This window comes from Orcinus orca, chromosome 7 (genome assembly GCF_937001465.1).
Source record: "Orcinus orca chromosome 7, mOrcOrc1.1, whole genome shotgun sequence".
In the NCBI taxonomy this organism is placed as follows: Eukaryota; Metazoa; Chordata; class Mammalia; order Artiodactyla; family Delphinidae; genus Orcinus; species Orcinus orca.
Genome location: NC_064565.1, coordinates 88,170,636 through 88,186,530, shown reverse-complemented (window position 1 = coordinate 88,186,530; position 15,895 = coordinate 88,170,636). Strand labels below are relative to the sequence as shown.

At 31.9% G+C, this 15,895-nt stretch overlaps 1 protein-coding gene across 2 annotated transcripts in view; it reads right to left on the bottom strand.

Moving 5' to 3' along the window:
* Window positions 1–1,700: 1,700 nt before the first annotated feature.
* The window catches only part of NBEAL1 (neurobeachin like 1), a 178,415-nt gene continuing 164,220 nt past the window's right edge, over window positions 1,701–15,895 (bottom strand). For both annotated transcript variants that reach the window (XM_049712339.1, XM_049712338.1), the window contains 5 exons: window positions 14,879–14,995; window positions 14,359–14,520; window positions 13,256–13,404; window positions 11,373–11,508; window positions 1,701–8,494 (listed from right to left, as the gene is read on the bottom strand). In XM_049712339.1, coding sequence (XP_049568296.1) covers window positions 8,393–8,494; window positions 11,373–11,508; window positions 13,256–13,404; window positions 14,359–14,520; window positions 14,879–14,995 — 666 coding nt within the window. In that variant the 3' untranslated portion in view covers window positions 1,701–8,392. The remainder of the gene's footprint in view (window positions 8,495–11,372; window positions 11,509–13,255; window positions 13,405–14,358; window positions 14,521–14,878; window positions 14,996–15,895) is intronic.

The following is a 15,895-nucleotide window of genomic DNA, read 5'->3' as shown; positions in this document are numbered from 1 at the left end:
TGTTAGCTATAGGTTTTTCATAAATATACTTTATTACGAATGTTTTCTATTTTCAGTCTACTGAGAATTATCTTAAACAGGTGACATTTTAAACATTAACCCAATCTTAAATTCATGGGATGAACCACACTTGGTCATGAGGCATTATACTTCTTAAACACTGCTAGAAATGATCTGCTAATATTCACTTAAGGATTTTCGTGTCATGGTTCATGATAGATAATGGATTGTAGTTTTTTTATTTTAGTTTTGGGAAGATGAGGGTGATGGGTAGAATTACATCTCTCTCAATATTTTTCTCTCTTGCATGCAGGATCCTAAATCCTAAATTTCCCCCATTTTTTCCTCTTTCATCGACTAGTCTACAAAGCAATTGCATTTCTACATTCTTCTTAAGAATGTCTTCTGAGATTGCCATGTCAAATCCTGCACACTAAGTCCACTTTTTGTATGCAGTACTCTGATCCACTCAAAACTCTTGTTCAGTATTTTTGCACTTAGGATGGGCTTTCTCTTTCTGGGAGTCTTTTTTTTTTTTATAGCTCAATCTTAGGTTCTCTAATCAACTACCCTCAAGTTTTTCTGGACTCTCCTTGCTTTCTGTAAAGGCTTACTATAGAAACTTAAGAGATAGCTCTGTTGGAATTCGCTTTTTATATTTCTATTTTTATGTAATTTGATGTTTGTCGTGTTATCTGTCTTCTTGATATCTTGAAGGCATGGGATATTTGAGGATACATTTGTTTTTGTTTATCTGTATAGTTTTTTGGAGGACATGTGGAGAGATTTAGACTTAGGTACCTATCATTATCTTAGGCACCCTGTAAGTCTAGATTCATCCAGTTTGAATCCATTAATTTTCCACCTTCCAAAATTGTACTGATTATCTTCTCTATTTTCTTTGTCCTTTTAGGCTTACGCCCTCATCCTTGTAGGTTTATGCCTTCACTGTTGTTCTGCCAGAACTCTAATATGGAGCAAACTAAAATACAGTTACTTACATTCAATCTGTTACCCTTATCCACAAATGTAAAGTGTATAGGATAGGAATAGGTCAACATCTACACTGTCAAGGTTGATGAGTAAAAGATTTTAACTGTGAAAGGAAATAAGTGTTTTTAAAAAAACCAATCTAATGTATTATTTGATTAGCTACAAATGGAGATTTCTAGCTCATAACCATGTTTCTGAGGTGGCTTTAAAATGAAAGGCTTAATACCTGTTGTTATATACAACAAAAACTGGTCAATTAACATAACATTTATCTTGTGCACATAGGACTACAGAAGAAATTCTGCTCATATGAGAAAGAAGCAGCTATCAATTTGCTGCTTAAATATTGTATTCAATCCCTTGTCTACTCAAATAACTCAGCCAATGCTAAGTTCTAATCAGACTCTATAAAATTGAGAATTACAAACCAGCTGAAGAAAACATAATTTTTTATTTGATTCAAACCCATTTTCCTATACAAAGCTAAATTTATTATGTACAAAATAAATGCATATTCTTACAAACTGTTAGAATACAAATTTCCAAAGGACTAAAAAATGTGCAAAATTTTTAATTATCTTCATTCATGCTATACAGAAACAAATCAAACATTAGTTCATATACACACACTGAAAAATTTTTAAACAAAATTCAATGTAACAAAACAAAACATACATCTTATATATTTAATTTTAAAAGGATGAGAAAGGGAAGAATGTATTGCACCAAATTAACAGTAGCTTCATTATAATGAGAATACTAATCAAAATTATTTATACATCTTTATTAAGTCTAAAACTTTCTCAACTTTAAAAACTTTTTTTTTTTGGCATACAAATATCCATTGAGTCACAGTTTGCACAGTCAATAATTGGATATAAATAAGGCTTAATATTCTTCTTCATGGTCAATTCCAGTAGAACAAATGACAAGGAACACTTTACGATAACTACATAACTTTTTGAATTCCTTAAATATTTAAGTAGCAGCACGATTTGCAAGTATTTTTTTTAAACAATTCCAAATTTTCATCTATCCTCCTCTGAACTGACTGTGTGTGTGTGTGTGTGTGTGTGTGTGTGTATGCATTCAAGTCACTGTCACTTCTATAACACTGAAATGCTCCTATTTAATCTGGGTCCCAGAAAAACTGACATAAGAGACAAATCATATGTGTTCAATATTTTTCAGTCTTAATGAATTCACTTCTATAGCAATGCATCTGATAGAAAATGACTGGCTAGATCTCTCATTATTTTTTGCTAATTTTTTTGCTCTAAGTCTATAAAAGCAAACAGTTGGGGGAAAGAAAGCCATACCCGTTAGGAATTCCTGAAGAGAACAGACCAGCCATATGGTTAAAGCTAACTATAAAATAAACAGTAGCCACAAAAAATTTTTGGTGATGGTATTTATGAATCGGAGACAGCAGTAAAAAGCATAATAGGAAAAAAAAGTCAAAAATATAAAAGATCTTTAACAGTAAGATGTACTGTAATATGCCATAATTTTGGAAGAAATGTAGAAACTATTATAATTAAATGCTTTGAAAAATATCCAAGAAAACCAGTTAAAATCCCAAAGGAATAAAGTTATTCTCTTTAATCCCTATATAAGAAACTAAGAGGTTGAAATTTTTTCACTTAAGTCCAACAACTGATGTCTCCTTACCAGAACTACTTTCTAAAGTGTTTATTGATTAATATAATTTTAGCATTCTGAAGAGCAAAATAGGTATATCATAGTTAAGTTTTTTCCTCCAAAATGCAAAAGGAGTATTTGTTGAATTTGTAGGTTGAGCCCAATAAATCTTAAAACACATTGCTTAGATATTGTGGGGAAATGTTTCCAAGATAAGGAACAACAAAAATAGCATTTTAACAGTAACTATTTATTTAGTACACTGGCTACCAGAGAAACTCTAGTTTTATACACATTAAGTTGCAATATATTATTAGAAAAATAAAATTTTAAAAGGTCCAATTGGAATAAGACTTCTTTTTTAAAAGTTTATATTTTAATCAATAAAATATAATTTTATTTTTCAATCCCACCTAAATCCTAACTTGTTTTCTTATTCTCAAATTACAATGCTATATTATAATAGTATTATAGATAGCTAATCAGTTTGTACACTCAAAAATAGTTATAAATTTTAAATAATGAGACAGCCATCATATTATAAGTGAAAACACACACACACACAAACATCCAAAAGTCCACTGGCAGTCAACTTTGAAAATGAATGGGTAACTTTTTCAATTCAGAGACAATATTGTGGTGTTATTATTATTGTGGTAATATTTGCAAAATAAGTTTCCAAGGAAACATATTAAAACTAAACCACAGAAAACAAATGTTGAATTAGTGAATTTCTACTTGTTCTTTTCCTCTGAATTTTCAGTTATAAGATTAAAGGCATGAAGACAAAAGTAAATACAATTTTATCTCTGTCCTTTTATTTTTCACTAAAGCCATTAGCTTCATAGGTCCAAATCCTACAATGTGTTTAGAAATCACCCACATGTGACAAATGTCAGTGAGATAATCTAAGAAGATGTATCTGATAAATTACTACAATGTATCAGAAAAGTACCTGATAAGACAGCCACTTTTACACAAGCTTCTTATACTGAAGAAAAGCATGACTCCTATAATCTAAGATGACCTTACATTTTTAATGTAGAAAATTTGAATCATTTCCAGTACAGGCCTAAATATCTTAAATGTTAATGCTTTATTTTTTTGTAACACTAAGACTTTCCATATGAAAATTTAAAGAGTATTTCCATACAGAGGCTATACCTACAAAAGTCCTCAGAAGTGCTTAGGGAATTTATCCAATGCTTTTAATTAGGAAAACTACTGATTACTAGCTTCAACGCTGTAAGAGATCTAAGTCTACGTTTTAAATCTAGCATTTTGTTACTCATGTTTTTTATTAATAGTTTAAAATGTTACCTAACTCAGATACGCAAAATATTCACTGATAGCCACTAGGAACTAATACAAGCAAACACTTTTTTGGAGGCAAATTTTATTTATAATTTTCAAATGTGAAAGGTCTGAAGAGAGTTTATGATAAGAATAATGCAAACTGAAAAGGAAATTTGGTTGTTTCCACGGCATGCAAAACAGATAAGAAAGCCATTCCAAACAAATTTTAGAAAAAATGTCTTCAAGGATAATGATTAAACCTATTTTCAAATAAGCCTGTGAATATCGGATCTGATTTATAAAAATGAATGGATATAATTTCTGTAGCAGAAAATATTTTAAGATTTAATATAATAACCCTGAGACAATTTTTTATACCAAGAATATCAAGTAAAGAGATTCAGAGTATCCAGAGTAGCGCTTAAACTTCTGTATATTTATAAAGCTTCACAGAGAAGTCTGATCTACAATCTCAGTTAAGAAACAATGGCCTTGAAAATGCTAGATTCAAATTAAAGAAGTAAAGTTGTGGCCAATGATGACTGATAACACTATATTGTTGCCTAATGTCATCAGAAAAAACACAACAAGGGCTCTGATATAGGAAAACTCTCTATAACAATGTTCTGGATGATCAAGTTTAAAGCAAATCAAATGTACGTATGATAAATGAATTAGGCAAAAAGAATACTGAGAACAGTATTTGTTTAAAGTGATAAAAATGTTTAAGGCTGGTCACTTACTGGGAAAGAACAGTTTTAGTTGATGAGAGAAACAGTAATTAGGACAAGCTATGAGTCTGCCTAATAAAGGAAAACAACAGATTAGATTTAGAGAAAAAAAATGCATTTCATTTCTTATATCAGTCAAAAACTATATCCTAAAGACAGGTTTAAGAACTTATTTATGGTTTACATATTTAATGATGTATTTTAAGAGACCAACCTTCATATATATACACCCCCACAGGACATTACATATTATATAATATTATTTAATATTTATATAATATTTATATATAGTCCATGCACTTGCATCTTTTCATTGGAAAGGTGATAAAGACAATGCTATTCACTTTATAAATATAAATATATAAAAGGAGCTAACCTCTTTAAATTCAATTAAAAGATTTCCATTAGTGATTTCTTTAGTAGCAATATAAAATATACTTAAAGGCAAAGGCCATGTGTCATGTGTCATCATTAAATAAAAATAGGGTATTAAGTTAACAATTTCCTCTGCTTACTCCTATTAAAGCAAAATACAAAAAATCTTCGGTAAGGATTTAACTTTCAAATCTAAGTTCTAATTAATTATGAGGGTACACTTATTCCTTCAGAAGCATTAAACTGATTTTCAGTACTAGTTCTTGAAGGATAATTTTTATATGCCTTACATAGAGAAAGAAGGAAGCCTAGTTAATGACAAATGAATAATTGGCATTTTCTCTCCTACAAAAGGATGTGACCTGAAAAAGCACTGCGACCTAAAGGAAACGAATAGAAATGATTCATAGATGACATGAGCTTCACAGGCTTATATGATTTTAAACAACTGGCCAAGCTTCATTCATGCCCAACTCTATTTTTTCTTCTCTCCTCCAATTTTATCTAAGTAATGACAGAATACTGATTGGGAAGAGTTGAAAAAAAAAATCTTATAAAGTTTCTTTATTCTCTAAATGAGTACCCCTATTGTATGTTTTAATACTTGACCTCACTTTCTAAAAAAAATCATCTCCTTAGTATAAATTCCTCCACATCATCAGGATGCTGACATTTTTATTTCTATCATGAGTGTCAAGAAACAAAAGCAGATGAAAAGTTCTTCAAAGACAACACACTTCATATAACAGCTGAGATATTATATTCATCATCTGAAATGTCCACCTGTTACTGCACTCTAATGATACTGTTCATTTCTCCCATTATACAATACAGAAATAATTTCTATGGGTAACATGTAAATACACCATAATCCCTCAAGGTATATCTTCACAGTGATTTTTATCTAGTGACTTTTAATCAGTGGTCTAAACTGTTCAAAAGAGGAATTATTCAGCCAATGCTACTACTATATTTGCTTATTTAATAAACTTTAAGTTCCATTCTTCTAGACTGTTGCTAATATTCTCAAAGATTTTCCTCAAAATTTTACATTTTTGGTTTTCACTTTTTGGAAAATATTATATAAGGGTTAATCCCACTGCTCTGAACATCTACTATTACTCTAGGTAGGGTATCTACTGTGAAAAAAGCTTCTTCATATTTGTGCTATAATACTGCTTGTTTAGCTCCTCCATCTAAACAGTAGCAAAGTAAAATACCAAAAATTTAGGAATTTTCCCCTAATAATCTAAGTTAAATTTTTTTGTAACTTATAATCATCCAAAATAACTTCCAAAACCAATATTAAGTGACCTTAAAAATAAACATCCTTATACCAAAATCTCTAGATAAATAGGCAAAAGAAACATTTCCAAAGTTTTGATTTAGAAACAGTTTTTTAAAAATCAAATTTAAAATACAAAAACCCCATCATTTTGTTTCTCTTGACTTGAAACTTCCTAAAATATATAAGATAAAAATGAAAATAGAATGAAAAAACAGAAGAAATAAATCTTAATATATGATAATTATCTCTATTGACTTGTTTTGAGACATTTTCACCACTAGTTACTGAAGTCCTCAAAAAGGAAACCTTCACATTTGCATATGTTCTACTTTACACTTGCTGCATCAGTTTATTTCAGTGTGATTTACCTAAAACATAACTTTTTTTACTGAATAAAACAGAGGATTTTAAATAACTGGAAAGAAAATTCTTCTATAACTTTTTACAAGTCCTAATACAAGCCAATCAAATCTATCAAAAAGTTTCCCTAAACAAAATCCTTTACTTCTCATAAATTTTGTACTCACTCATACGATTATAAAGAAAAGGGTATTAGATACCGTGGGCAACAGGAGAGGACTACAAAGGAAGAATTTCTCAAAGATTCAATTGAGAAGACAATTGGATATAAGGAAATCTATAATTTGTAGAAAAAAGAATATTATTATTTTTAAAAGGTATTGTAAAAAGTCTTTTTTCCCCCAATCGCAGACCCTTTTAATAAAGCCACCCAACCATTCATTCCTGAAGAAAAAAAAAAATGCAGCTAACATACAGAATTTCCACACAATTTTAAGGGATTCATAAATTCCCCCCAACCTGTGGAATCTCGGATTAAGGACACTCGTAGTTATAAAAACTTTCTAACTCAAAATATGACCTTATAAAAGTACAAAGTTTAACAATCTCTTTGAATTAAATCTATCAGCCTTTTAGTTTAAAAGCATAATGTAACATCTAGCTATGTATAATAAAATTAATTTTAATCCTGAAAGTTATACATAACATGAAATAGAAACGTGTATTTTAAAAAATTACTATATCCAAATGACTAGTTTAAGTTATGCATATCTTTTTGGTTCATTCATCAATCATATGAAGTAAGTAAAAATGTTGGGTATCATTGCCAACTCCAATAATTATTGGGGGAAAACACAGTGTTTAATAAAGAAAAAGCCAAGAAATTTTGTACTTTGCACATATAAATTGAGCTGCAGATGCTACTTAAAGGACCCAGCTGTCAAAATCATAATGAGCATTTTTCCTTAACTCTTACTACTAATGAAATATATCCACAAAATGTGTCTCTAGTTTCTCTTACTCCTACTCAACATTTATTATTTAAGGATAATAATAATACATTGCAATAAATTCTCATTAGTACTATGCTAAGTAGTAGTGGGATGAGCCAATGTACCAGTTTCAAAAGTCTTGTTTTCAACTTATCATGAAAACCTGTAATTTACACTGAGTTTTAAAAATCCAAGTATGCAACAGATGCTTTTAAAATATTACCTCCAATCAGAAGTTCCATAATAAAATTGATGTATTTAGGATGATTTATTTAGTAAATAGGAGAATGATTAACTAAAGAATGTATTAAAAGCCATATCTCTCAACTGTCCCATTATTGCTACTTTTATTAGAAATACCTCAACTTTTGCTGTTTAGAATAAGCAAATTGAATTTAGCTTCTTTATTTTTAGAAGTTTATTTTTTTAAATGGATCTAATGATCTTTAGAAATAAACTACTAAATCTAATCAAATGTATTTTCTCAAATTCATCTTAGTGTAGACCAAGAATTAGTTAATAAGATAGATTCAGTGATGTTAACCAGAAATTTTTTTAGTGGATAATAATAATATAACCTATGACTTTATACACATACGATACCAAATTTTGGTAATCCCTAAATGATTTTCAGGGATAACAGCCCTGAAACATTTAAGATAGTTGAGAGATGTGACATTAAAGTGATTTAATATCACATTTAATCTGTCACAGATTAAAGTGACAAAGCAATAAATCAAATTTCAGTTATCCATGACAGACGGCAGAAATAACAATCACTTGGAATCTTGAGGATTATATTCAGTTTCTCCAGCTGAAATCTGGCTGAGCCGCTTGCTAGATCCCCACAATTTTCGAGAAAGTTGACCTGAGCGCATCTGTTTAAAGTAATCCAGAAAAATGAAGAAGAGATGTTATTAACAAGGAAAAAAAATAATAAAAAATAATGAAATTGATATACAAGACAATGATTCTGTAGAATGTACAAGAAATAGGTTTTGTTAGCAGAATCATTAACATTTTAATGATTCTTAATTAATAATAATTAAAGAAAGGCTTTTCTTCATTGATTGTCTTTTAGTTGAGAAAGATTTAATACCAACGTACAACTTTTTAATTTAATACAACGTACAACGCAATCTACTTTTTAATGGTGCTTCATCTGCTTCCCTTTTTTAATGGTACTTTTCTAGGGTCTACTTATTGGAGCGATAAAAGATAACCGCAGGCAAAGACACTTTGGCATATTTGCTTTGCATTTTCATTTCCAGATGTATTTCCAAAACCATTATTTCCATTAATCTAGTTCCACTTTAACATCTAATTTATAAATATGGATTTTATACTGACAGTATAATATGTAAAACTGATACATGGGGCTTCCCTGGTGGCGCAGTGGTTGAGAGCCCGCCTGCCGATGCAGGGGACACGGGTTCGTGCCCCGATCCCACATGCCGCGGAGCATCTAGGCCTGTGAGCCTTGGCCGCTGAGCCTGCGCGTCCGGAGCCTGTGCTCCGCAACGGGAGAGGCCACAACAGTGAGAGGCCCGTGTACCGAAAAAAAAAAAACCCAAAAACAAAAAAAACTGATACATGATTTAAAAATATACATTAATCAAGATTTTGATATTTTAGATAAAAATAGATGTTGAAATAGAACTCTTTTCATAACTATTGATCTATTTAATTTCTACACGTTCACATAAAGTTGTATTTAATAAATATGCAAAATTCTGAGTACTCAATTAGATTATTTATTAATAAAGTAGGTCCATAATTCAGCTGATGGAAAATGTATTTTACAAAGATATAAAATCGATAAAAAATACTTTTATTCAAAATCTATACACAATTCAAATTCCATATGTTGTAGACTATACATAAATCTTTCAATGAGGACCAAAAACTTATTTGGTAAATATTACAAAACACTGATGTAGGCCTATGAAATGAAGCTACTTAGGTATTTTATTTCCAATCAATTTTTTTTTAAATGTGTGCACATAACGTCATTTCATTTTTTTTTAATTCAGTAAAATTGTAAACTTAACAAATTACCTAAGTTGGAGGGCAGGCAAATTTAAAGGCACCTGAGTAAACCATAGAAAGTGAAACATACTCAAAGAGTAATGTCTAAGCAGAGTTCTCAAGTAATCATCACAGCAGAGGACAGAAGGGAAATCTTTACTTGGGAAATATATTAATCAAGAAACTCTACTACTGAATGTAAAAACGCTTAAAATGTTTCAAATGTAAGTGAAATATCGAGATACAGACTTGCTGACATTATTTGGGGAATCATTACACCTGAAACTAAATGTTGTCGCAATCACTTTAATTTATTGTTTTTAAGATTTTTTTTTTTTTTGCGGTACGCGGGCCTCTCACTGTTGTGGCCTCTCCCGTTGGGGAGCACAGGCTCCGGACGCGCAGGCTCAACGGCCATGGCTCATGGGCCTCGCTGCTCCGCGGCATGTGGGATCTTCCCGGACCGGGGCATTAACCCGTGTCCCCTGCATCGGCAGGCGGACTCTCAACCATTGCGCCACCAGGGAAGCCCTTTTTAAGATTTTTTGATGTGGACCATTTTTTAAAGTCTTTATTGAATTTGTCACAATACTGCTTCTGTTTTATGTTTTGTTTTTTGGCCAGGAGGCACATGGGATCTTAGTTCCCCGACCAGGGATCAAACCCACACCCCTACACTGGAAGGCGAAGTCTTAACCACTGGACCACCAGGAAAGTCCCAATCATTTTAATTTAATAAGACCTCTCTTGTTAAAATAATATCCTGAAAAAGAGTATAAGGACTAACAAAACCTTAAAATATTTATTTAGAAAAAGGTTCCTATGATCTGTAATAGATTTATTATAACTACTGACAGTATGTTATTCAGTAATGTCTTCTCTTGAAATAACCTGTACAGAGGTCATTTTAGATTTCTCAGAAAAGACCAATGATACCAATAAAAATTTATAATGCTTAAATATGAGTCTGTGTAACAAAATAAATTTTCTAGAAGAATAACTAGATTACTTGGAGTATAGCCACTAAGTTTTCATAGGAACAGTGTTACATTTATATCTGAATATTCAGTAATTAATAAACCACTGGCAAATAAATTTATAGGAACTACAGGAAATTCATTGAGAATTAGCACATTTGTATGGGGATATTTGTAGTTCCAAGTTAAAAAAAAATGATGCTTTTACAAAAGTACAACTGACATACAATCATGCTGAATATTTGTTGAAATTAAAGTTAAGTATATAGTTTGGGGAATTCCCTGGCAGTCCAGTGGTTAGGACTCAGTGCTTTCACTGCCTGGGCCCAGGTTTGATCCCTGGTCAGGGAACTAAGATCCCGCAAGCTGCGCAGCATGGGCAAATTAACAAAATAATAATAATAAGGTAAGTAGTTTTGTTGTTTGAGTCTATATTTCATTTTTTACAAATGCTTTTATGTATTAAAAATTCAAGTATGTGGTCTAAAATCTAGATTTGGAAAAACAGAATAAAAGAACTTTCTTCTTCATATAGAGTTATAAACTGTTAAATGTGTGATTTCAATAATATCATAATATAAACATCACTCTTGAATACTAGTTTTATCCCCTTTCATTTACTGTAGTTTGAAAAATCAAATTTGTTTTTCAATTTGTTTATCCATAATGGAGACTTCTGATTCAGCCGGAATAAAGAACCGAAGGAATCCCCAACAGTACGGGAAACTAAATTCTTGATGCTAGGTTTTACCTCAGCTGGCTTGCCAACACCCACGACAATCAATTTGCCATCTTCTAATCCTACAAGAATATGGCTATATTCTTTGGTTACATAAACACAGTGGATAGGCGATCGCATGGCTAATGGGTTGATGCTGAGATTCAAACTAGAAGAGAAATAAAAAACACACACATAATTACATGGATATACAATGGATTCACAGAATTTTATACCTGAAAGATAACTTAATGATCATCTAATTCTGCATTCTAATTTTACAGATGTGGGAACTTAGGTTCAGAAAACCTGAGTGACACAAAGGCCCACATTTATAGTATTACTTAAAATACTTAACAGATTTTTTTTTTCTATTTCCAACATCTGTTTGCCTTCTAACCATATATATGTGCTCTCACGAAACGATTTTCACCTTGTTGATTAATGAGCAAAAGTTGGATAAAAAGGGCAAAAGCTCAAAAACTGTGTGTTGGTGGGGGATAAGGTAAATAAAATTGGTATATTTGCTTTGTCTTAAAAGATGTAATATACAATATAAAATATTTTAAAATATAATATGGTATAAAATATAACACCCCATTATGAAAAATGCTCACAGCTTTTATGATTAGAGATTGAAGAATCTTAGGATGTACATACTATGGTCTAGACTAACCTGCCAGAAGATTCCATTAATTTTTTTCTAATTTGGGATTCTCCTAACAATACCCTAAGATTAGGGTTGTAATACAAAATATTGGAAAGACGTTACTGAAATGTGGACTCAATGCTCTACCACATGAGAAAGAATGACAAAAATGAGAAGGAAAATACAAAAACAGGGAAGCGATGTTGGTACAGAAGTGATTCTGATATGAATGTAATAAGAGAACACTCTGGATCAGGAAATGATTCAGAAAAAAGGGCTTTGGGAGGGGCCAAGATACTTTGAGGAGTATAAATATGTCACAGTAAGTTTTTTAAATGAGAAGAAAAGAAAAAATGTATTTGGGCATGCAGGGAATAACAATGCTTTGTGTATATAAGTTGGTAAACATGAAGAATACCAAACTTAAAAACATATCCATTTTTCAAACATCTTTTCCTTCACTGGGTGAAGTAACAAAAGACTCCTCATCAATTTTAAACACAGACATACAAAATCAAGAACAGATGTGCTAACCTTAAAAATACTTTATTTTAGCACAATTAAAAAAATTTTTTTAAACCTAACTTTAGTTTCTAAAAATTCAAACTATAATTGTACAAATTTCCAAATCCATAATCCAGGCTTGGCACTATGAAAAAAATTTTTTCTGGCTACTTAAAAAAAATTGTTTTAATTGTGGTAAAATGTACACAACATAAAATTTTCTGCATTTTAAAAATGTACATCTATATTTCATTACCAACCCAGAAATACTTCATCTTCCCCAATTTTTTTCATAGTTGCCAAAAAAGACATGTTCATAATAAATGATGAACAAAAAGATTAGAAATCTGGGCTTCCCTGGTGGCACAGTGGTTGAGAATCTGCCTGCTAACGCAGGGGACATGGGTTCAAGCCCTGGTCTGGGAGGATCCCACATGCCGCGGAGCGACTAGGCCTGTGAGCCACAACTACTGAGCCTGCATGTCTGGAGCCTGTGCTCTGCAACAAGAGAGGCCACGATAGTGAGAGGCCCACACACCGCGATCAAGAGTGGCCCCTACTTGCCACAACTAGAGAAAGCCCTCGCACAGAAATGAAGACCCAACACAGCAAAAATAAATTAATTAATTAATAAACTCCTACCCCCAACATCAAAAAAAAAAAAAAAAAGATTAGAAATCTTAGATTACAGATTTTACTCTCTCTGGGCTGAAAATACTACCATCTTTTCCGAAGTGATACTTTAATAATTCTTATTATTTACCTGTGGAGATCTCTTATGGACAGGAATCCTTGTAAGCTGCCTGTGACAATGTGCTCTCCAATTACACATATATCTGATACTTGTTCCTTCAGGACTTGAGACCGTAGATACTTGCCATTTACAGAAAACAAATGCAATGCATTCTTATCCTGCAAAGATTAGTTGAAGAAAATTTAATGATCTCAAATTAAAACTATGACTATCACAGAATGATGACTGGGTTTAAAATTTTGGAATAAACAAATGGTTATACTTAAAGAGAAAGTAGGTAGAAATATTGTTAAAGTGATTTCAATCAGATTGCTAAGTAAATAAATATTAAACAAGTACTCCTCCTCTTTAATAGAATTAAAAATCTCACCCCTCCAAAAGAATTAAAACTCTCATCCAACAAAACCCACATTCTTAAAACAAAACTAAAAAAGTTCTCTGGGCTTCCCTGGTGGCGCAGTGGTTGAGAGTCCACCTGCCAATGCAGGGGACACGGGTTCGAGCCCTGGTCTGGGAAGATCCCACATGCCGCGGAGCAACTGGGCCCGTGAGCCACAATTACTGAGCCTGCGCGTCTGGAGCCTATGCTCTGCAACAAGAGAGGCCGCGATAGTGAGAGGCCTGCGCACCGCGATGAAGAGTGGCCCCCGCTTGCCACAACTAGAGAAAGCCCTAGCACAGAAACAAAGACCAAACACAGCCATAAATAAATAAATAAAATTAAAAACAAAAAAAAAGTTATCTTAATTTTTTAAAAAGCTTTATCACCGGAAGGAAATAAACATATAAAATTCACAGTTAGTTTATTTATACCCTGTCTTGTGCAAAAAGAATTTAATTCAGTTGTAATTTCCACCTGAGCTTATGAAGTCCCACATAATCAGAAATTATTTTTGAAGTCATATAGGGCTATAGAAAGCCCTAAAACAAAATCAAACATGAGGCTAATATTGTGATAGGGAATGAACAAATTGAATGATGAAAGGAAAACATCCTTTTCAAAATATGGTGTTCTTTCCTTCTTCAGAATGCCTCCTCATATGTACACAATGTGGGAAGGAGAAGACAGGCTTACAGATAGTCTAGCCCTACTGCATGAAACTGTTATATACCTTGAGGGTGGTACTTTCTTCAATGCTGGAGTAGATGACAATATGTCCTTCCCAAGATATAGCCAAATTGGGAATGGTCAAGAGCAGAGAACTCTCACAGGGTGGTCGTAAAGTCCGCATATACTGACCTTTCTGAATGGTATGTATAATCACAGTGCCATCCTACACACAGAAAATATTAGAAAATGAGAAAAGAAAAGAAGAACAAAAAAGAAGAAAAGAAACTGAGCAAGAGAAAGAAATATGGTAAAGGAACTAAGAAAATGATTATTCTACCAAGGACACATGGACCTTAGGAAAAATTCCAATCTTGAAATTTCAAGTCTTACTAAGACCAGTAAAATCCCCAAATAGAATCTAGTCTCTTTTTTTCTGTATTTTTCTACTTTTGCAAAGTTCAAGGCAAACACAGTATAAAATTTCTATGCTTTTACCAATTCTTCTAGAAAAAAAATTAAATATAAATATTGCCTCTGAATTTGTATTAAAGAAATCAGTATTTTTAAAGGTGAAATCTTACCCTTGATCCTGACACTGCCATGTCTAGCTCAGTGCTGATGCCAACACTCAATACCTCATCAGTGTGTCCGTACAGAATCTGAAACGGTTTAGATGCTAGGCCCACAGGAACACCTCCCTAATATAAAAACAGAATAGCAAAGGTAATTTTCTTGTATGCTATTTTCTTTAAAAAGGTTTATACTGTATTTAAACCGTCTAATCACAAACTGATATTGCAACTAGTTCTTACCACTAAGTCTACTCATACAAGTACTCATTCTTGGGTTTCTCCTTGGATTCTCAAATTATTCTCAATCTTTTCAAGCTCAAAAACTTAATCTGAAGAATTTCAAAGTTGATTGATTTGGATTAGTTTTAACAGGTATATTATTTGCCCTTTTCATCTACAGAATTATTCTTCCTTTACTTGGAAGAAACTTCTTCTATTACAACATCTCTGAATACTTTCTCTTTTTCATTTATTGGAGTCGTTATTTCAAGGACATCAATTATCTTTATGCTGACTTGTCTTTGATTTCTATAGCTATCATTCTTTTTCTAATTGCTTTAATCCTTTTTTTTTCATTTCTATTCACTTTACTTTAAATCTTTCTTCCATGCTAATAATTTGATTTTCAGTCACATCAAATTTGTTCCTTGATGCTTCTGCATTGGGTTTATTTATAATTGTAACAGTATTGGTTTTAGTCTCAGCTTGATTCTTCTGCAATCTCCCTTTTCATCTTATTATGCTAGTTTATAATTTCATCTTTGAGGTCCTATTTTATTGAATGATATTCTTATTATATTCTTCTAATAACACAGTTTATTGCAGGGAATGTCTCTGCACTTGTTTCCTTCATCTGTTTTTAGTGTGCTTTGTTTGATACAGTACTTTCTATGAGTAGTTTCCATGGTATTTGGTTTATGATTATCATAGATAAATGCCCAGATCTTCTACGAGCATTATACAATGTAAATGAATTCTCCCTGACACTCTATTACTTGGGTCACATTTGTCTTCCTCTAAGAGTAT